The 23,084-nt window shown below is 46.8% G+C and overlaps 1 protein-coding gene across 6 annotated transcripts; it reads left to right on the top strand.

Moving 5' to 3' along the window:
* The first annotated feature begins 10,596 nt into the window (after positions 1 to 10,596).
* LOC125539146 (probable inactive histone-lysine N-methyltransferase SUVR2) lies at positions 10,597 to 16,359 on the top strand. Of its 6 annotated transcripts, none has more exons than XM_048702518.1 (10): positions 10,597 to 10,909; positions 11,652 to 11,832; positions 12,154 to 12,397; positions 12,482 to 12,725; positions 13,083 to 14,158; positions 14,428 to 14,684; positions 14,803 to 14,869; positions 14,971 to 15,021; positions 15,891 to 15,987; positions 16,096 to 16,359. In XM_048702518.1, exons 3-10 carry the CDS (start codon positions 12,191 to 12,193, stop codon positions 16,128 to 16,130), a joined length of 2,034 nt encoding a protein of 677 aa, XP_048558475.1. In that variant the 5' UTR covers positions 10,597 to 10,909; positions 11,652 to 11,832; positions 12,154 to 12,190; the 3' UTR covers positions 16,131 to 16,359. The 6 variants fall into 6 exon arrangements, with proteins under 6 accessions (XP_048558475.1, XP_048558472.1, XP_048558474.1 ...); XM_048702515.1 differs by having other exon boundaries at positions 11,625 to 11,832; XM_048702517.1 differs by having other exon boundaries at positions 11,560 to 11,832.
* The last annotated feature ends 6,725 nt before the right edge of the window (positions 16,360 to 23,084 follow it).

Raw genomic sequence — 23,084 nt, 5'->3', positions numbered from 1 at the left:
AAGAAGTGAAGAACTTCAAGACAAGGATGCACGAGCTCAAGGAAGCCTTTGTGAAGAAGCGTGCAGAAGCTCAGGGTTCGCGTGAGCGCATGAAGACTCTGACTGACAGATGTGTGCAAGCCTATAATGAGGCTGAGAAGCGCAAGGCACTTGGGCGTCCTGGCATCGACCCCGGGATGGCCGCAAAGAAGAAGAAGAAGCCTGCTACGGCTGAACCCGATGCACCACGGCAAGAAGCAGTTCCGATTGTCTTCCCAACTAGACTGACTGGCTCGAAGCCAAAAAGCCGGTCAACAGCTTCAGAGCTCAAGAAGACAAAAACTGCTGAGGCTGAAGCCAGGAAGAGGAAACACTCTGAAGACTCTCCTACTGCCCCCACCAAGAAAAAGAGAAAGACCAAGAAAGCTCGGGCTGCTCCCACAGAGCCCTTGATAGTTGAACCCATTTCTATGGTTCATCCTGATGCAGAACATCAACTGATAATTCATGAGCCTTCTTCCACAGAGGCTCATGAAGCTGAAGACATTCCAGCAGCTGATCCCATCGCTGCTGAAGACATTGGTCATCATGACAATGTAGAAGAGGATGAAGTCCTTCCTCAGTTTGAAAACAGCAAACTCATCAGCATTGGTCGTCCACTGACGCCAATTGCACAGGATGCTTCATGGGAGGATCGCCCACAAGAGGAAGAAGACTATGAGGCCCAGCCCACTCCAACTCCACAGGCGTCGTATGCGTTCCGCAGGCTTCGCAAAGGTCCAAGGCCTCAAGTCACTGCTGAAGACATTCCGGCTGCATCAGCCGCAGAAGAAGAAGGAGTCCCACAAGATCCCACTCCCCTGTCCCACCAAGAAGCAGTTCTCCAGGAGAATGTGCTTGTGACCGACCCTCCAGCTAGTCAAGTGGAGGATGAAAATCGTGAGGCTGCCACAACCACCAATGAAGCTAATGTGGAGCCCTCCCCAGCAAAAGCTTCAGAAGACAACGAAGCCACTGATCCCGCCACTTCTGTTTCCTGAGTCTGCTGTCGGTCCCCAATTCAACTATCATGTTGAGCACAGGCCTCAGGTCCAGAAACCAATCCCAAGACTGTCAAGGTTTCCAGGTCCTGCATCAGCACCTGGCTCCTTCAACATCAATGGCTTCAGGGTAGACAACACGTTCTTCAATAGCTCCAGGAACCCCTACTCAAGGGAAAGGATATCATCTGATCTATTCTGGAGCTATCCTCAGCGAAGCTATTACTCTTGCATTCTTTACAACCAAGGTCGCATCTTCCCACACAAGCGCCTTGACGTTGAAGCTATAGCTGGTCTGCCCTATCTAGAAGAAGCGTTGGATTGCTTCAAGCAAGTGGGTCTGCTGCAGTTTGTTACTGATGAAGAGCATTGGAATGAAGAGCTGCTTCTACAATTCTATGCCACACTTCACATCAAAGGGTACAACAGAGATCCGAAGACTTAGGTCCTGGAGTGGATGACTGGCAACGTTCATCACGAAGCCAATGCATTTGACATCATTGAGCTCACTGGCTTGCCCACTCCTGGCGATCTCTTCGAGCAAGGCTGTCAGCTGCATGCTGAAGCTATTGAGAGCATCTTTCAGCGGCCAGAACCTGATATGAGTCAAATGCTCAGCATGATGAAGCCATTGCCCCAAGATGCTGCTTATCCCACAGAGTTCTTCATTGAAGACCTTGAGTACCTGCCCAGAACCATCTATCACATCATCAGGCGAACTCTCTGGCCTATCAAAGGGCACTCTCCAAATGCCAAGCTTCAGGGTGCAATGAAGACTTTGGTCTTCTATATACTTCATGGAAAATGCTTCAATGCACAGGATTTCTTCATACGACAACTTGCTGCATCAGGCATTGATCTGTTTGGTTTGAAGTTCTACGCCCCTTGGGTCATGCGGCTGATCAAGTTACACTCCGCCATCTCGTATCAGCCCTCAGCCCGCAACCATCGGATCTTCTTGCCTGACGTGGACATGTCTACTAAAGCCATATATTCTGAGCCTGCCAAGCAACCTCTAAGTCTTCAGAATACAGAACATCAGAGTTTTACTCAGAACGTTGAAGGAGTTGAAGCAATTTCTCGGGTGTATCCTTTGGCTGGCACTACACATGCACCACATCCTGCTTCCACTGAAGCCACTGACAGTGCCACTACTCCAAGACCCAAGAAGCGCACTCGTGTTCTCAACGACCGAGAGCTTCTTGTGGCTCTACATCAGAAACAGGATAGGCATCATGACTGGCTGAAGCGTCAGATGAAAAGCCTCTTGGTGGATGTTAATCGCACTCGAAATCTTGCCACCAAGAATGCTTTCGTTGCCCATGAAACCTGTCGCCGCACATGGAAAGGGCTCTCGATGATGTGTTCTGAAGCTGATCTTCAAGAGGATGGCTTCACTGAGAGATTCAAGTTTGACTCCACACCTCCTCGAAGGGCTGTGCTGCTAGGAACTCCATCCCTTGAAGACTCTGAGTTCTCTTCCTCTGCTGCCACAGTGACTGCTAGAATTATTGAGGAAGAAGACGATGCTACTTCATCGCCACCTCCGTCAGCACCTCCAAGCTCTTCTGCACCGCCAAACAACACCAACAACCCTGCTACTTCACCTACTCCTCATGGGAACGAGTAGAGGCTCTATGTCTTCAAACCTTTTTGTTCATTCCTGACAAAAGGGGGAGAAGCATATGAGATTGATAATCTTCAAGCGGGTCCATATGGGCGGGTGCTCTATATTTTGCTTCGTGCTTACAACTCTTGTTTTTGCTACATTTGGTTCTTATGAGTTGTAACATTTAAACTAGATGGTCGTCTGCTACTTATTTGCCACCTTATTTTGCGAAGATAAATTCCGCATGTGCGACGATAAATTCCGCACTAAGCTCATTCTGCAGACGTCCATTTTCCATTATGCATGTCATTATCTTCATATACTTTCACATGCATAGTGGATTGTCATCATAAGTTGAAGTGGATCTCCACAAGTACAACCTGCCATGTGCATTTGCATTCAAAAGCAAATTAACTCATATGCACATCTTCAGGGGGAGCCCTTGCAACTTATGAAGACAATTCCTTATTCTTTACAATTTCACAGATTATATTCCCCGTTGAAAACTTCAACTAGTTTGTCATCAATCACCAAAAAGGGGGAGATTGTAAGTGCATCTAGTGCCACCCCTAGTTGGTTTTGGAGTATTGACGACAAACCTAGTTGAGGGACTAATGTGTTTGTGAGAATTGCAGGATAACACAGGTAGAAGTCCCTCATTGGTTCGGTTTTACTACCAGAGATGACCCCTAAAAATGTATGAAGACATTGAAGTCAAAGGTGGTATATGAAGATATTCACATTGAAGACTATGACAAGAGAAGACACGATATGAAGCCTATGGAGCTCGAAGACTTAGATCTTTCGTAGTTCTTTTTCTTTTGTGTTGAGTCATAGGAACCACCGTACTATTAAGTGGGGTCCAAGAGAACTAGTCAGAATGACTGAAGTGATGCCTAAACCAAAACCCTATGTCTTCGAGTGAAGACTATGAGAGCGAATCTTGTCCAGAGTCGGACAAGTCAGCTTTGCTTGTAGCCCAAGTAAAGTTGACGTGTGAGTTTAAAATCTGACCGTTGGAACACGTGTCAGTTCCTTAGTGACCCAGGGTCATTTCGGACAAATCAGGTCGGGTTGCCAGTGGCTATAAATAGCCCACCCCCTACAACCATAAACGGTTGGCTGCTCAGATTGAAAGTACGGCTTTTGTCGTTTGAGAGCAACCCACCTCGAAGCCTTTGAGAGAGAATTCCTTGCGAGGATAAAGCCCTAACCACCAGAGCCAGAGAGAATTGGGCATCACTTAAGTCTTCTTGTCTGTGTGATCTGAAGACTTATTACACTTGAGGACTGTGCATCCTCCAGCCGATTAGGCGTCGCGTTCTGAGCATCCAAGAGACATTGTGGATTGTCGGTGAACGAAGTCTGTGAAGGTTTGGGAGTCTACCTTGAAGACTTACCAGAGTGATTGGGCGAGGTCTATGTGACCTTCGCTCAAGGAGAATACGGTGAGGACTGGGTGTCCGGGACTGTGTGTCCTAAGGTTTAAATACCTAGCCGCTCCAACCAGACATACAGTTGTCACAGCAACTGGAACTGGTCCAACAAATCATTGTCTTCAACGAGTCCCTGGTTTCATCTTCACTTCCCTTTACTTACTGTTACTCCTTGTGAAGTCATTGTATGTTTGCACTATCATTTGTCTTCACTGAGTGACTGCGTGTTCTGTTTGGCTTCACAATATCTTCCTACCTGATCCTCACTACCTAGCTGCTATTAGTCTTTGTGCTTTCACTTCATTGAATACTTGACTATGGTTTGCTTAGTGTAGTCTACCTTCCGCTGCATGGTAATAGGTTTAATTTTATCGTTTGTCTTCAAAACTTCTATGTTCTGAAGACTTTCATAAAAATCGCCTATTCACCCCCTGTCAAAACCGGCGGATCTCGGGTAGGGGGTCCCGAACTGTGCGTCTAGGCCGGATGGTAACAGGAGGCAAGGGACACGAAGTTTTACCCAGGTTCGGGCCCTCTCGATGGAGGTAAACCCTACGTCCTGCTTGATTAATATTGATGATATGGGTAGTACAAGAGTAGATCTACCACGAGATCGGAGAGGCTAAACCCTAGAAGCTAGCCTATGGTATGATTGTTGTTGTGTATGTTGTCCTACGGACTAAAACCCTCCGGTTTATATAGACACCGGAGAGGGTTAGGGTTACACAAAGTCGGTTACAATGGTAGGAGATCTACATATCCGTATCGCCAAGCTTGCCTTCCACGCCAAGGAAAGTCCCTTCCGGACACGGGACGAAGTCTTCAATCTTGTATCTTCATAGTCCAGGAGTCCGGCTGAAGGTATAGTCCGGCATCCGGACACCCCCTAATCCAGGACTCCCTCATAGCCCATCACAAGCTCTCACGTCATGAAGGATATTCCTTCTCTGGAAAGACCCGAATCAGTCTCGGAATCCGGTTACAAGACTTTTCGACAATGGTAAAACAAGACCAGCAAGACCACCCGACTGTGCCGACAAATCCCGATAGGAGCTGCACATATCTCGTTCTCAGGGCACACGGATAAGCGCTAAGCGTACAAGTACCAACATAACCCAAGTTGCCAAGGGATGGTCCCGCACGGTGCTCTAGTTTGGACCAACACTCAGAGGAGCACTGGCCCGGGGGTTTAAAATAAAGATGACCCTTGAGTCCACGGAACCCAAGGGAAAAGGCTTAGGTGGCAAATGTTAAAACCAAGGTTGGGCCTTGCTGGAGGAGTTTTATTCAAAACGAACTGTCAAGGGGTTCCCATAACACCCAACCGCGTAAGGAACGCAAAACCAAGGAACATAACACCGGTATGACGGAAACTAATGCGGCAAGAGTGGAACAAAACACCAGGCAAAAGGTCGAGCCTTCCACCCTTTACCAAGTATATAGATGTATTAATTAAATAAGAGATATTGTGATATCCCAACATATCCATGTTCCAACATGGAACAAACTTCAGCTTCACTTGCAACTAACAATGTTATAAGAGGGGTTGAGCAAAGCGGTAACATAGCCAAACAACAGTTTGCTAGGAAGGTGGGTTAGAGGCTTGACATGGCAACATGGGAGGCATGATATAACAAGTGGTAGGTAGCGCAACATAGCGATAGAATGTACAACTAGCAAGCAAAGATAGAAGTGATTGCGAGGGTATGGTCATCTTGCCTGAGATCCCGCAAGGAAGAAGAACGAGTCCATGAAGAAGATAAGCGGACGTAGTCGAACGGATCCTTGCAACTCCGGAACGAAACCGAAGCTGACGAGAGAAGCAACCCGGAAAGAAGCAAGAAACATAGTAAACAACCATCACATAAACATGGCATGATGCGCAACCAAGTATGATGCATGTCCGGTTTAATGAGGATGACATGGCAAAGTGCACAAACAATACTACAAATTAAGTGGAGCTCAATATACAACGAGTTGCGTATTGACGAAACACCACATTAATTATTTAGTTCTCTCTCGTTTATGTGCCCAACAATATTAAATGTTGTTAAACATGGCAAGAGGTGAAGCATAAGTAAACTACACATTTTAGGCAATTTAAATGAGGCCGGAAACATCAAACAACGATTCCGGTAAACCCCCATATGCAAATTTTAGAGTTGGTACTATTCTACCCTATACACAATTTTAGAGCTATTAAACATGCAAAGTAAAGCCACCATGTTAAACTAGGCATTTTTCTACCCCATTTACATATAAAGTTTATTAAATTTGGAGCTACGGTTATTAAGTTATGAAATAAATCATTTTAACAAGGCATATGAGCAAATTTAATCAAACAACATTTTTAACATGGATTAAAGTATCATATTATGAAACTAGATGAAATTCTAAGCATTTTACATATAGAGATCATTTTAATCCGGTGCACGGCTCATGAGTTATTAAATGCATGATGTCTAGGGGGTTTTCTGCAAATCTGTAATGCATTGGTTAATTAGCAAAAACATTCCGCGGAAAAAAATGTTACTCGGGCCGAATCTGGCTGCACTGGGCTAACTCAGCAGTGAAAAAAAGGCGCTGGGGGTGGCCTCACCATGGGCCCTTGGCCCGGTCGGTGGAGGAGGCCCAAGAGGCCGGCAGGGGCGCGCAGCTGGGCCTCGTAGAGGCGGCTGGGCCTGACGAAGCCGGCTGGGCCTTGGCTCAGGCGCGACCCACGTGGGGGCGATTCCGGGGTCGAGCAGGACCCCGACGACAGCGGCGGCGGACCCCCGGCGAGATAGGGGACCGGCGGGGACGGGCGGAACGACGCAGGGGGAGTCAGATCCAGGGGCGCCAAGCCCGGATCTGACCGGAGCAGGGGCGGCGGGGCCGGCCTGTGGCTGGAGTCCGGCGAGGCAGCGAGGCAAAGTCTGGCGTGCGGCGACGACAGGGCGGAGGCGAGCAGGCGACGTCGGACGGTGGAGCTTGAGGCGCACGAGGGCGGCGGTCGCCGGCGCGTGGCGAGGTCGCTGGAGGGTGGCACATCGACGGGGTCAGGTAGGCGAGGCGGCGACGCTGGAGAGGAGGCCGAGGCGATCGGCGACGGCTCGGGAGCAGCGAGGCGTCGGAGGGAGGCGGCGGCGCGCGCGGGCCTCGTGGGCCTAGCGGCGTGGAACGGTGGGTGGTGGCGGTTGCGGAGTGGAGGAAGCTGGCGGTGGTGCGGTTTCCGAGGAAAACACTAGGGTTTCTAGATAAGGAAGGCTAGGGCGTCCATATATAGTAGTTTTTGGCTAGGGTTAGGGGGTTGCTCCGTTTCGGAGCCGTTCGACCGCCATCGGACGGTCCGGAGCGGAGGGGATAGGCAGGTGGGCTAAAGGGCTGTGTAGGATGGCTTGGGCTGAGAGGAGAGAGAAAGGAGGGAGCCCTGACATGATTTCCGGAGACCGAAAACATCCGACGAAAAGACCGACTATATTGCCGCTATAGTTATCCGTTGGGGCATCAAACGAACTCCGAATGCGATGAAACTTGGCAGGCGGCCTACCGACAACATAACAACACCGCACGCCAACTTTCAACCCATTCCGAGAACATTTTCCGGCCACTTATAAAATAATATTTCGAACGTGTCGTGGGTGCATGCGAGTATGTCTGGGTTCAGAACTGATAACAGAAGGAACTGGAGGAACCCGGACGGATGCAAGTTTTGAAAACATGCAGATGAAATGCGGATGATGACAAGGCAAAATGCAATACGCAAGCAAATGACAAGGTAACAACAGCGAATAACTGGAAGACACCTGGCGCGTCGGTCTCGGGGCGTTACAGTACCGGTACGTACCGGGTCACCGAAAAGGGTTCCGAGCTACACCCGGCAAACTATATGGGACTTATGGGCCAAGAGGGGAAATACACTAGCTACAAAGGGGCTGGTGTTCCCCCCATATGGGCTGGCCAAATTGGACAAGGAAAGGGGAAGGCGGAAAGAAAAGGTGAATATGATTCCCCCTTTCCCCTCTTCCCTTCCTACTCCGAATAGGAATAGGAAAGGAGGGAGGCCGAATTGGGAGGTGCCCAAGTAGGATTCCTCCTACTTGGGGCGCACCGTTGGCTGCCTCTCCTCCCCTCCAACCTATATATATGAGGGGAGGGGGCACCACTAGAACACACAACAAATATTGTTAGTCGTGTGCGGCGCCCCCTCCATAGTTTACGCGTCCGGTCATATTCACGTAGTGCTTAGGCGAAGCCCTGCGCGGATCACTTCACCATCATCATCACCACGCCGTCGTGCTGACGAAACCCTTCCTCGACACTTTGCTGGATCAAGAGTTCAAGGGACGTCATCGAGCTGAACATGTGCTGAACTCGGAGGTGCCGTACATTCGGTACTTGATCGGTTGGATCGCGAAGACGTTCGACTACATCAACCGTGTTAACCTAACGCTTTCGCTTTGGTCTACGAGGGTATGTGGACACACTCTCCCCCTCTCGTTGCTATGCATCTTCCAGATAGATCTTGCGTGATCGTAGGAATTTTTTGAAATTGCATGCTACGTTCCCCAACAAAAAGCTGGGGGAGAGTAGCTTCCCGCAGCTTATGACTTAAAACCAAAGGGGTATACCAAAAGGGCGGAGTAAATTGCTCAAAATCACCACATTTGTGGCTAGGATACTTCAAAACTACCGTTTTTGTCAAAAATCAGAAAAGACCACAACTTCTGCACCAAGTGGATAACAAATAGCACTAATTTGAAAATTGAGCGTGTCTAATAGCAAAACTGACGGGTAGGACCCATCTGTCCAGGCTGATGTGGCGAAGACTAGTCCTAGTCGGTGTTTGACTTGCTGAGGTGGACGAGGGCCCACCTGTAATCCACAACTCTCATCTCCTCTCTCCTCTCCTTGCTCCCCACATTTTTCTCTCCCTCACCACCATCCCACTCCGACGAGACGGACATGTCGCCGACCATGGTCAAGCCTAAGGCCACCGCTCGTCCTGCTCTGGGCCGAGGCAGAGGCCACCATCACCATTGCCGGCCGCGGCCTGTCCTGCCTGGGCCGAGGCAAAGGCCGCCGCCCGTCCCATTCCCAGACAAGGCAGAGGACTCGCTGCCATCAGCGCTTGACCACGCTCCCGCCCCCCAACTCCTGCTCGAGGTGTACAAGGAGTCTGTGTGCAGCGGCGACATCGACTTCGGCGGCGCAGGGAACAACCGGATCCAGAGCGCAGGGAGGCGGGGGAGGGCGAGGGCGAGGCAGGAGCCCGCCGCCCGCAGCACGGTCGTACGCCGATGAATCGATCTGCCCCACCCAGCAACAGGTCAACGCTGCCGCTTTCGAGTCTGTCTCCCGTCGAATCGCACCAACGCCTCCTGTCGCATCTGCCCTGGCCAGTAGCAGGTCAACGCTGCCGCTTTCGAGTCTGTCTCCCGTTGAATCGCACCAACGCCTCCCGTCGCATCTGCCCCTGGCTAGCAGCAGGTCAACGCCGCGGCCCCGCCGGAGCGGGCAGGGGCATGCGCACGCGGGGGACTCGGCCTCACCGGAGCGGGGCAGGGGTGCGCATGCGGGGCAGGGGTGCGCATGCGGGGCTCGGCCTCGCCGGAGCGAGGGCACGAGGGGCTTCAGCCTTGCCGGAGCGGGCAGGGGCTCGCGCGGGGGGCTCGGCCTCATCAGAGCATGCTTGGGCGCGGGGGTTCGGCCTCGCCGGAGCGGGCAGGGCCAGCCACCGCTGCTGTTCCGTTGGGAAGGAAGAAGAAGAGGAGACAAGAAGTGTGGTTGACAGGTGGGACCCCCATCCACCTCAGCAGGTCAATGATTGACTATGATTAGTCTTCGCCACATCAGCCTGGACAGATAGGGCCTACCCGCCAGTTTTGCTATTAGACACGCTCAATTTCAAATTAGTGCTATTTGTTATCCACTTGGCGTAGAAGTGGTGGTCTTTTGTGATTTTGGCAAAAGCGGTAGTTTTGGAGTATCCTATCCACAAATGTGATGGTTTTAAGCAATTTACTCCAAAAGGGCACCGTAGTTCGCTAAAAAAACAAAGAAAATACCCCTCCCAGCAGACCTGGCCAAACGGGCCGGCCCGGCCCGGCCCGGCTTGACCCGTGCTAATCGTGCCTGGCCCGGCACGGCCCGCCGTGACACGTTTAATAGTCGGGCCGTGCGGTGCCGTGCCGGCCCACAGGCGCTGCTCCTTGGCCCAAGCACGACCTGATTATTAAACGGGCTGGCCCATGGCACGTTTAGCACCCTGGGCCACCTGTTTTTTAGCCGATTGGGCTGTATTTTTGGCCTATTAGGCTATAATTTAGTTCATATATATAAAAAAATATGAAAAAATGTAAAAAAACAAACGGGCCGTGCCGTGCAGGCCCGCGTGCCCAGCCTCTAGGCCCAGGCCCATGGCATGCCGTGTGCCGTGTCTAACCCGTTTAGCCCGGGACGTGCCATGCCTGGGCCGTGCTGTTCCTGCGTGCTACCGGGCCGGCCCAGTTAGCACGGCCCATTTGGCCAGCTATACCTCTCAGTCCCAGCCTGCGTCACCCGACCCGACCCCCCGCAGAAAGAAAAAACAGTCGCCTCACTCGATCCCCCTCTCGCTCTCGCTCTCGCACGCCGCACGGAAAGGCTAGGGTTCCTCGCCGCCGCCGCCGCCGCCGCCGGTCCCTGGCTTCTCGTCGCGGCTAGCTCCGGACACATGGACGGCGGGTAGGAGCCCGTCTTCCGCCGCTTCTCCATCCTCTGACGCGACTCCTAGGCGCGCTCCACCCTCGCAGCAGCTCCTGGTCGTTCCGGCCAGGGCACCACTCCGGCGAACGGTGCCCCACTCCGTCCGACGACCCAATCAGGTGAAGGACCCCCGTTCGTGCCCCCTCCGCTCCTCCCAGTCGTTGGCCATGAGTTCCTCTGCCAAGATGAGCAGCCCCTTTTGATTTTTTTGCCAAACATTCATCCAGATTTGCTATGAACTTCTGCTGATGCATGATGTTTTCCTATTGATATGCTATGTGGTGGTGAATATATATGGTGCTGCTGCTGCATATATACTTGTCATGTGCTGCTAGACATACATAAATACATGACCAAAACGAGATTTTGTTGGCTGTTATGGTTTGCAAAGTCTGTCCAGTTTACAAAGTCTCGTGTACATTCATGTTTTCATTCACAGTAGTAAGTTCTCACTAAGTATTGTATTCGCCTCTGGATGCTAGCATTGTATTTCCATAGAGGAAAAATTGATGGTTCTGTGTAAGATCTTTCATACTCGTACTCGTACTTGAGATAATGATGCATGTATGATGTGAGATAATGATGCATTTATGATATTCGTATGTCAGGCAATGATCTTTATTATGTTTGATTGTAACATATCGTGGTGTTTTGAAGTCGAATTTGTGTTCATTTGAGTAGCAAAATGATAAAAATAACACAATATCATTTAATCAGGACAACCATATAGTCCAAGGGCATGACAGACTTTTCACTGACCATACAACAGATAAGCTGAAAAAACAGGCACTGAAAAGAACTGACTAGCTTATTATATGGAGCTTATTTCCACAGGAGCTTATCTAGAGCTTATTTTCACAGCATAGCTCAAAAGAACTGGCCCTTAGTCAGCAGGCAGCAGTCATTGCGGACGCGTCGCCTCCTCTTCCCCTTGGCGTCGTCCTCCTCCGGACCCCTCCACCTCGACACCCCAGCCAGCCTCGCACTCGCATTCGCACTGCTCCAGAACCCCTGACCCGCTCCCTTCCCTTGACGCGTGCAGGTTTGTGACAATCGATCCTCTCTAGTAGGCACCAAAGTTTCAATTTCTTTTACTCTTCTTCTGCTCTAGGTGGGTGCATTCCCCTTTCCCTCCCTCTCCCACTACTGCTGGCTGTATGATGTTTCTTGGTACAACCTGATGCTATCTTCGTCTCCCTTCCAAGATTGGGTTTTCCAGTGCGGTTCTTATCCACCTGCTACTTTCGTGCATTCCTCTTCTCTACTAGGGTTTCATAAATGAATTTATTTATTTATTTATTTATTTTTGTCTTATGAGGAGGGTTTGATTGACTGATAATGCAAATACACATCTTCTCTGCAGCACAAATAGCAGTGGGGCATTTCATTAAAGGAAGGCCATGATTTCCCACAAGGATAGGGCTCAAAAGGCGTATGAGGCCATGGGGCGTCTCGGCTTCCCCAAGAAGCAGGTTTCGCCAGTCCTGAAGCACCTCTACAAGCTCTTTGAAAACTGGGAACCCATCGAGGACGAGAGCTACCGCATCCTTGCTGACACCATCCTGGATAGCCAAAAGAATCAACAAATGCCTGCCACTAGCCGTCATGTACAAATGCTACGCTACTTTCTGTTTCTTTACTGTATAATTACCATCTGATGCTCAGCCTTTCCAATTGCTGTTTCACATCAGGTGACAGACCAAGAGTCCGAGCCTCACAACTCAACGTCGGTCACACCAGATCCAGATGACCAACACCCTTCTGCTGCTCGGTATGACATGGATGTTAGTGATAATGAAACCTCCCTCATCAACAGACCCATGGATGTCAGTGAAAATCCCCAAGATGCTCTCTTTTTACAAGAGCCCAAGCCTGAACCTGAAATTGATGTTCCAGCTGCTCCTGTTGCCAACGACCTCAATACTGGGTCTTCAGGTATACCACTTGCATTATCTCACCATCACTCAGTACTTTCAAGACCAGGCTAGAGCTGTTCATGATTTGCGTTAGTTTTAGTTGAAATTATAGTTCATACTGATGTTTGTATGCTCTGGAAATCAAACTCAACATTTTCCCTATGATATTACCAAATTGTTTAAGTCCTTACGGCGGTTTCCGGTGCACATGTATGTGGTTTATTTTAGCATTTGCTTGGTTGCTTTCTTTCCTTCTTTTGGATGGCTGTGCAACTGTAGCAGTTGCTTTGATCATTCTCAATTTGTGATGAGTTTCTGTCGGCAATATTCTTGTTCTAATTGGATCTACTGTATTTGCAAAATAAAAAATAAATAGGTGGAGACAACATGCTAATTGAACATTGTAAAACAAGGGATATGCTGACATGGGGTTCTGATGCTAGAGCTAGCATAGTTAACCACGATCAAAATCCGGACAGCAGCCAACATGCAGTCAAGGATGGGGTAGAGTCTACTGTTCAAAATACTCACCAGGCATCTTTTGTTGAACTTGATGTAGCTTCATCCACTCTGGGTGAGGTGAAGGTGTCATTGAAATGCAAATTTGACCCTTCAGAGGTCTGCATTAGTTTGGACAAGGTCTTCAAAATAGTTGAGGATAATTGTCTCCGCTCATACAAGACCCTACCTCCTGATTTTTCTGTTGGCAAGCTGATGAATGAGATATGCCAATATGTTGCAGAGTCACGTGCTGTGCATTCTGAAGCTCAAAACAATGGTGGCAGCTTGCAAGAACAGGCTTTGGAGACGCATGCTCCCTTTGTGAAGCCAATTGCTTGTAAGCATGCTGTTGATGGGAATGGTAATACTGCCGTAGGATCATCCTCGGAACCTAGCTTTCAAAATTGGGTAGTTGCTTATCAGCCTCAGGAAGCACTTTTTAAGCAAAGGCCACTGCATGATGTTGCTGACATAACGAAGGGAGAAGAAAGGGTTAGAATACCTATCGTAAACGAATTTGGTAGTGATAGTTGTCCGCCATTGTTCTATTACATAAGAAAGAATCTCATTTTCCAAAGTGCTTATGTCAACACCTCACTTGCGCGGATTGGTGATGAGGATTGCTGCGCAGATTGTTCAGGCAACTGCTTATTAGAATCACATCCATGTGCATGTGCAAGATCAACTGGAGGTGAGATTGCATACACACCGGAGGGCCTGGTCAGGGCAGAATTAATTGATGAGTGCATTGCTGTTAATCACTTCCCAGAAAAGGATAATAAGTTCTACTGTAAAGCTTGTCCTCTTGAAATATATAAGACAAAGCCCTCACCAGATCCATGTAAAGGTCATCTTGCTAGAAAATTCATTAAGGAGTGTTGGAGTAAATGTGGCTGTGGCATGCAGTGTGGAAATCGTGTGATTCAGCGTGGGATAACATGCAATCTCCAGGTACTATCTTAAATCATTTCTAGGTTATCACAGCTGTTATACTTTTGTGGCTTCCCATTTTTGGATGATGATCACTCATCAGTAGTTTCTTTATGGACCATTCTGTTCTTTGATGAATGGCCATTGACATCATTCATTTGTTTTGATATATTAACGTGTTTCTTGCTCCATTCTTGTAAGCACTAGCAAATCAAAACTTCACTTTGTCCCTTTCCTTTGGTGTCAACCTTGTAGCATGTAGATGAGCTTACCATTATTCCGTGATTCAGGTGTTTTTCACAAATGAAGGGAAGGGCTGGGGGCTACGGACGCTGGATGGGCTGCCAAAAGGTGCTTTCATCTGTGAATTAGTTGGGGAGGTACTAACAAGTTCTGAACTACATGAGAGAAAAGCCAAAAATTCTAAGCATGTGGATCAAGTGCTCCTAGATGCTAGTTGGGGTTCTGAAGGGGTGCTAAGAGACGAGGAAGCTCTCTGCGTTGATCCGACATTTTATGGGAATGTCGGGCGATTTGTCAACCATAGGTATGCTAGGACTCTTTTCCCATCTGTTCATTTATAAAGGCCTCAGCAGCCTTGTCTATTAATGCTATATTTGTACTTTTCGCTGATTTGTGTCTGATAATAATGCTTTGCCATGTAGATGCTATGATGCAAATTTGGTAATCATACCTGTTGAAGTCGAGACTCCTGATCGCCATTATTACCATGTAACTGATTTTTGGCAATTGATATTGATTTCTGCACCAAAGGTGCTTGATTTGCAGCTACATGCTTACGAGTAATTGACGTTTCCCCCCTCTTAACGCAGCTTGCATTATTCACTGCCAAGAAAATAGAGGCTTTTGAGGAGTTAACGCGGGTAAGTGTTTGTATCATTTTCTCAAACACTAGTACATGACAACCACCTGCCACTACTTGATAATACCCTTAATTAATACCTGCACAATATGAGGTTCGCATGCATACTAGCCAAAGTGTTGATTCCCATACAATATTAATTGGGGCCTGCTTCAGTACACCCGCTTTCCAAGAATTAGAATGGGTATTTTTGTCTTTTACTATTAATTAAGTGCTAATAGACCTAACCGTGCGTCACTTGATCTCATCCTTCTGTTATGAGAAAAAGGGAGAATACCACAATGGCTGCTGGGTGAGCTTGGCTAGTTTGCTTGATCGATCAATGGAATGTAGGGTTGGCTTAAGCATCATCTAAACACTGCATGTGTGCTGTCAAAGGAACGAAATCACATGTGGTGTCTCTATCACGCGATACCCTATCATGACCTGTAGGGCGCCTATGCGGTGACTCCGTTAGCGGCGTCAGCAACGAGCTGTTCGCCTTGGAGAGGGAGTAGAAGATAGTAGGTTTATATGTATGTAGGAGTACGATTTAAGACGACGAGAACTAGATCTGGAATACCCACCATCGATTCAATTAAGGGAGGGGCGGGGTGGGGTGGGGTGGGGGGGGGGGGGGTTGTAGTGAAGCAGGAACTATAATCTATAATATTAAGGTGCTCGCTGAATTCAGCAATTTAACTAGTATGTTGAGCTGACACCTACCTTTGGGTCAAATTAAGGGGCTGATGTTTGGGCGGCCTTATTTTATATGGGTTGGCAACATTTGAAATATCGAATTGTGCATGTAGAGCAGAAAAAAAATTGCTGGCTCAGATCCATATATTTTGTTGTGAGTGACCATCACCCACTTAAGAGTTGTGATTTCAGGATTATGGCATCGATTTTGATGGTACTGATGACCTCAATAAAGCATTTGACTGCATGTGCGGAAGCAAGTACTGTCGCGGCGGTCCGAAGAATTCAAGTACGTCCACCCTTTTTTACTGCTTATTAAAGCATTTTTTGCCGTCAGAAGTCATCTGGTGATTGGACGTGGTGTGCTTAATTTGGACATGATGATTGTCATTGGCAGGGAAGAGGACTAGGGCAAGTGCAAGTCAGAACTAGAGGTATTTGCATTCGGTCAAGAGCGGTGGAAGAAGAGTGTTGGCAGGAACAGGGCGTAGATAGATGCAAGGGGCGGTGTCAGCCAGTCATATTTTGGGGTTTGGATGTAGTAAAACCAACTAAAAATGCCTGATGTAGAGCAAGTGGGACTTAATTAGTATGTGTGTTGTCAGTCTGTCACTGTGTGTGCGTCCGGAGTTTACCTAGCAATTGCAGTTAACTTGCTTCACTGCCCGAGCTTATTCTGCATCTTTTTTTTCTCTCTCTTTCCATGTCAATTTTAGTTTCTGTATTTATTTATAGGTGTCTCCACATTACTAGTACTAGTTTTTTCTTTTGAACTAGATGAGTGGCGCAAAGGGCGAGAGTGGACCAAGCTTTCAAACCATGCAAGTTGGAATATTTAGACACTGAACATAAAACCATTGAAGCATAAGGGAATAAATATTTAGATATGATGTTCATACATAGCACTGTATATTACATTGATGGTAGGTTCATAGGCTAAAAGAAAGGCATGAGATCAGTTCATGGTAAGCAAAGCTACATAGGCGGAGATGCATCATATAGATAGCTTTGGTCATCGAGCTTATGTTAACTCGGGATAAAGGAAGGCCAAGTAACAACACTGAAGCAATGTGGATTATAAACGCTGAAAACAGTACCGTTGGTTCAAAATGTAAGCATAAGTTTTTGGTTCGCCATGAACATATAGGCTTCATGAGTACAAAAGAAGCTATTATGCTTGGCATTGCAAGCCAATTATTCATCGGCGCACAAAAACGCAGAGGTACTTGAAGGCCTATAAAAAGCAGTGGCTCCATACATATGTAGTGGCGTGAAAAAAAAAGCAAGGCAAGGAACAACATAATGTGGTGTATACCCAAACAACAAAGAATAATAGTTTCTGTATACATCTATTTGTTTGTTACTCCAAGCCACTAAAAAGCAATATCCTTGCACAAAAACAAATGAAATACTTTGTTGCAATAATTCATAATAAGTATCACAATTTCCCCTGCAGAAATAAAAGAAAAATCTGAGCTTTGAAGTCAAACACACATATAGATATATGCAGTCAAATACCTTTAGGTTATTTGATGTAAGACCATTATTTTTTGGCATCAAATACAAAACTTGAGAAGCAAAAACTGAAGTAATGAATTAAAATAGGTCCTATACTAATGTTCAGATTGGATGTTCAGAAAGAACAGTATGTAGACAAGCAAGGCAGTCGACACAAAGATCTCCATGCCCACTAACGCCTCTTCGTTTGTTTCTTCCAGTTGAAGATCTGCCTAGTAAAGAAGAAAGATCTGCATAGTAAAGAAGAAAACAAACAACGGATGCATAGGGGATTTAATCAGCTTCATTTCTTCTTTTGAAAATGAGTTGTATTTCGTAAAAAATCGATAACAAAGAATAAGCAAAACCCACTAAGCGAAAATACCAACAAGGAAAAAAAATGGTGGGGTGCACATAGGATGGAGAGGGGGGGCATGATTTCATGACACAGGAAGAAACCACACGAGACAGTAGAAAAACAATCTATACTATATTCAGCAATACTCTTGTACTGACATACAGACAGACAGAGAATGTGAACGACAATAATGAATAAATGTGATACGTAGGAAGCAGTAGAAAACATGAGAGAAAGAACCAGCTAAATAGAATACCTGTTGCAGACATCCTTCCCAAAGAACTAACCCGAATAGGCGTCCAGAGTCACCATTCCTGTAAATTAGTAAGCAGCAACCATTGTTCAGTGCGTGCATTAACAATGAACAGACAGTCCATAGAATCACTAAACATCGTAGATAAATTCCCTGCATGGACATGCTCCCCTAGCCAGGAAGCAGCAAGCAACCACCACACATGCACAAATGTTATGCCATTACCGTTAACAGAAAGATAGGGTCAGGGGAAAGAGATAGCTCAGCAGGCTATGGTATGCCTAACTGATGATCCGTTGCGCCATATGGAACAGGTCCCTAATTTAAACCAAGTTATTTGTATGTCAAGACCCCTCTATGGGCTATAAATTTTAGATAACTTTTGAGCAATGATCCGGGGATAGTTACTCATACAGAAAATCATATTATGCCCTTAATAAAACGAACATAAGAGGCAATGAAATGTATGATCACAACTCGGGTAAAGTGTATATGTTACTTAAGTACAATGGGCACACCATATCCTCAAAACCAAAAGGATCAAGCCTGGTAAAATATTTCTGAAGAAAATCATGAATGTTTGGAAAAATGAAAATGAAAAAAAACTTTTATAAAAAATTTAAAGGTCTCATGATAAAAAAATCATGGTTGTTCAGTCATTATTTGACAAACTATTGAAGTTTCCTCAGTTTCTTCCTTACTTCTAGTTTTATTTATTTTCTTAATTTTGTGAAACTTTCCCATCTCAAATTTTCTCAGTTTGTTTGGAATAATTTATGTTTTTTTTACTTTATGTAGTCTCATGACCGTATCAGGTTCTAAATAGATTTATGTTCCTATTAAAATATTTAAAATATGTATTCTTAAATTCATCTTTATTAACCCTTGTGTGCAAAATCAGTCACATTTTTTACTAATTTGAATAGGACAAAAAAGCAATTTTTGCTGTGGCAGAATGTTAAGGGTTCAATTGTATAGTACAAAAAATACCCTTGCCAACCATAAAACAAAAGAATTTTACAAAGGTAAGATCAGACACTTCTAGTGTCATCTGTGAAGAGAGTTGTACTTCTATAGGTCACGAATGTTAATATTTCCCACCTTTTCTTACTATGGTAAACAAAATCCTACACTTTTAGGAAATGACTAATTCATGTACTTCAATTAAACAAGAGAACATGCGAAACTCCGCAGATACAGGACAAAAGATTTCAACGTCATCACTTTTTTTTGAGAAATCATTAGGCAGAGAGCTATGACGGAGCTAGGGATGGGTGAGCTGGGGCCATGGCTCCCCCATGCCCGATTTTTTTCTAAAACGACTCTAGATTAGTAGCTCAAAATGCTCTAAATTTATGTGTTTGGCCCCCTTCAAGGTTTTTCTTCTTCTATTGGCCCCCCCCTTATACATGATTCCTGCCTCCGTCCCTGGCGGAGAGGATCCCCATCTAAGGCCCAATTCATTTATGGCTTCTCTCATAAGCCGCTTCCTCCATTTGTTTCGGTTTCTAGGTTAATTTGGGATAAACTAGCTTAGAAGCCCAAACAAATGGGAAGGCACCTTATGAGAAAAGATTGTGAGCAGGCGGCATATGAAAGAAGTCACCAAAAGAAAAGAACTGGGCATAAGTCATGACGACACTTCTTAAAATGATAAGACACTAATACCTTTAGGCTCTGTTTGTTTGGGTTTTTGATTCTGATTTTGCAGCTTTTCTACTTTGGCAAAAAGTCAAAAAAGCTCCTAAATAGGTGTTTTTGCTTTGGCTTTTGGCTTACACCGTCATACACCAATATTGATTCATAAACCAAAAGCCGAAGTAAAAATGCTCTATTTAGGAGCTTTTGTGATATTTTTGCCAAAGTGAAAAACTGCAAAAACAGAAACAAATACGGCCTCACTCCCTTAGTCTCTGAAAAGAAGGCCTGAACTAATCAAGAGCTGGACGCAACCACATAAAGAAAAATCTGTGAGAACGAACGTTCGGTGAGCTGTTATAGCAAGTAATAACAGTAGCAAATAATCAGTCAAGCCACCGGTTGGATGGTTACGATGTTGACTAGTTTAGGCCTTTAGGGTCAAACACTCGGAAAACGAAGTCTGAACTTCCTTGATAAAGTGATAGTATGGAATACTAGTTCATACCATTTGGCATGAGTGGTAAGCTATATCAAAAAAATGAAAACACATACAAGTTCATAGCATCGCGCTTTGTTCAGTTTCCTCTCTTCTTCCTGACCAGGTGTCGATGTCAACATAAAAAACAAAGTACTGATAATGCATGCCTACTGCATCAGCAGTGACGAAACAATGGTACAGATATGAAGAGCGATATAGAGCACGCCGAGGTCATATACACTTTGATACTTCAGACGCAATGACCAGATATACTTGGAAAAGGATGTTTTCAGCTTCGTAAAGTTGAGGGCCTCGCTGGTGCACATGTGAACAGTAGTCATGGAACATACCCTGTCTGATGCCGTTCGTTATGCCCAAAAAAGCCTTACAGAACTATGAAACTCTTGGCTCGCCGACAATGGCTCGAAGCAGGGGCTGTGGGACAGGCTGTGTGCCTCTGTGGTGGGTTGTGTTGAAGTACCAAATTTGTACTAGTGCGGTTCTTGTTAATATACGATTTTATGTATTTGAGTGTAATTCTTCATGAAGTCTTGGGAGGTACATTTTGGATGGATGTAATTCTTCATGAAGTTTTGCACGAGCAATTGTTCGTTTTCAACTGGATTTGATTCCGAACCAAGAAAAAATAGCCCGCAAAAAAATTAAAAAATAGCACAGGGAAAGAAACAATAGCCCTTATCTCTGCGTAAATCAGCCGGTTATAATGTTGGTTGAGTTTTTCTTTTTCTTTTGCGCATAAGTCATGGCTCTATATTAATCAAACATCGGCATTATAGAAAATCCTCAAAAGAATAAATAAATAAAATACAACTCACTCTTTAGGAAAAACTTCATTCTTTCCATTCCGTGTTCGCCCATGGTGCGTCGAAGGCCGGAGTTTCGCAACGTCATGCCTTATTTATAGTCGGTTGGAGTGCTCTAGTAGTTTCATTCGTAGTAGTAACATATAGTCGTCCGGAATACTCGAGTGGCTTCTTTGGTACTCCCTTTGTTCCTAAATATAAATATTTTTAGAGATTTCAATATGAACTACATATGAATGTACGCAGACATAGTTTAGAGTGTAGATTCACTCATTTTGTTCCGTATGCAGTGATGCACCCTATATTGAAATCTCTAAAAAAACTTATATTTAAAAACGAAAGGAGTGGTATTTACTAAAAAGGGATATGGTGGTACGCTTAGACGTACTCTCGAAAAAAAGTATTTACTAAAATTAAATGAAGAAAATGTAACTAATAGAGGCATGTCCCCTTTTCTTCTTCCAGAGGATGCAAGTCTCTTTCCTTCGTTGCTTTATGTTCTGGTAACTCAACGACCCTCCTTGGGCTCATCCATCCGGGAACATGACCGGCCGAAGATCCAAAGCTGCGCTACAGCTCAGGGGCACCCCAGCCGCAGCCCACAAGGCCGCGTAGACATCACATCACAGATCACACAATCACGCAATGCAAATGCATGGAATGTACCCGGGCATCAAAGGATCCACTGCCCATCTCAGGCCTTGTTCGGTACGTTGGAAAACCGAAGGAAACGCACTGGAAACTTGTTCCTATGGAATTGGGGCAGGAAACACCGTTCGATACAAAGGAACGCGTCCTTTCCAATCCGATGGAAAGTCTCACAGACCTGCGTTTTCACGGGAAAAGAAAAATCTGCCCAGAGCGCTTGTTTTCGCGTAGGCCCGAGGGATGGAAGAGAAAAGCTGCCGCAAACCATGCAACTGGGCCCACACCATGGGTTGATCTATGTACACGCACAGGAATTGAAGGTAGTGCCTATCCTTTTCAACGTTTAAAATAAACTGGCCGGGACCCACATGGGCAGATTTCCTATGGTCATTTTTCCTCTCTTCCGAACGCCAACTGTGCATGCAGGTGCTGCAGTTTTCTATCCTATGTTTTGCAAGTGCATTCCTCTCCATTTCCAGCGATTCCTTCCAATCCTATGCTTTTCTTTCCTTTGACACGAACAGGCCCTCAGTCCGCGTCGCCAGCTGCCGCCGTCTCTCTTCTGGGCAAGATCAAGATCACACCGTCCCCACTGCATCTGTAGCCATCGCCGATGCCTTTTATCCCGTACCTTTCTGCCTTGCACGGCCACAACCTCAGTCGGCCACGTGAAGAAATAAATCTGTGAGAACGAGCGAGCTGTTAGAGCAACTCCAACGGGCTGACTTAAACGGATGATGTTTTTGTCTACTTTTTGTTTGTTTGAGTCGGCCGCTTCGTCCTTTTTCAGATTTGGATCGGCAGCGCGCTCAACGCGCAGACCCATTTCATGACCACGCACGTTTAGATCATGCCAGCAGCCATGTCGTCGTCCTAATTTTGGCGCTCCAGCGCGCGGGAAAGGTTCGCGGGCGGGGGAAAATCGGCCTAGCGCACGCTGGTTTTGGTGCTCCAGCGTGCGGGAAAGGTTCGCCCGCGCGCCACGGCCGGCGCTCCCTCCACACTCTGTCCGCCGCCCACTCATCTCGCCCCCTCTCACTAGCCTCGCCGCCTCTGCGCCACCATGTCGATTCGCCGTCTGGGCACTTCGGATTTTCGCGGAGTTCGCGAGCACCGCTCCGGTGCCTTCTTCTCCGAGATCTGGTTTGGTGAGAAACGCCTCATCCTTGGTACCTTCGACACCGTAGAGGAGGCGGCCCGCACGCACAACGCGGCGGCATGGCGCCTCCGGAGGCCTCGTCAGGAGATGAATTTTCCCGACGTGTCCAGTCAGCGGGCGCAGAATCTCGCGCCTCTCCCGCGGCTTTTCACCGACGGAGATCGTGCTATCCATCGAAGGCGGCAGCGTCGCCTTGCCATCGCCAAGATGGACGTTAAAACCATGGTGGTGTGGCACGAACGCTTCCCGCAGGACATCGTCGATGAGCGCCAATTCTACAAGCAAAGAAGGACGGAGAGGGAGGCGATGAGGACAGAGCGAGCCGCCTATCAAGAGGACAAGCGTGCGCGGAAACATGCCGCTCAATTGAAACTGAAGCCGGGGTGGGACTTCGAGGACGAGCAGTATGCTGACGTCTACATTCAGACATCGCAGGAGGACATTACCGAGTCGGAGTCGGAAAGCAACGGGTAGTTGGTCTTTTCTTTTATCTGTGTACGCTAGAAGTATCTATGTATTTTTTTCTAT

This window comes from Triticum urartu, chromosome 2 (assembly GCF_003073215.2).
Source record: "Triticum urartu cultivar G1812 chromosome 2, Tu2.1, whole genome shotgun sequence".
Classification (NCBI taxonomy): Eukaryota; Viridiplantae; Streptophyta; class Magnoliopsida; order Poales; family Poaceae; genus Triticum; species Triticum urartu.
Note: the sequence above shows the minus strand (reverse complement) of the source record. Positions and strands in the feature narration are given on the sequence as shown.

Coding starts and splice junctions, on each gene's coding strand:
- LOC125539146 (XM_048702519.1), top strand. CDS start 12,191: ATGATTTCCCACAAGGATAGGGCTCAAAAGGCGTATGAGGCCATGGGG. Junction 14,685..14,802: donor GGGCGATTTGTCAACCATAG/GTATGCTAGGAC, acceptor TTTGCCATGTAG/ATGCTATGATGCAAATTTGG. Junction 15,988..16,095: donor CGGCGGTCCGAAGAATTCAA/GTACGTCCACCC, acceptor TGTCATTGGCAG/GGAAGAGGACTAGGGCAAGT.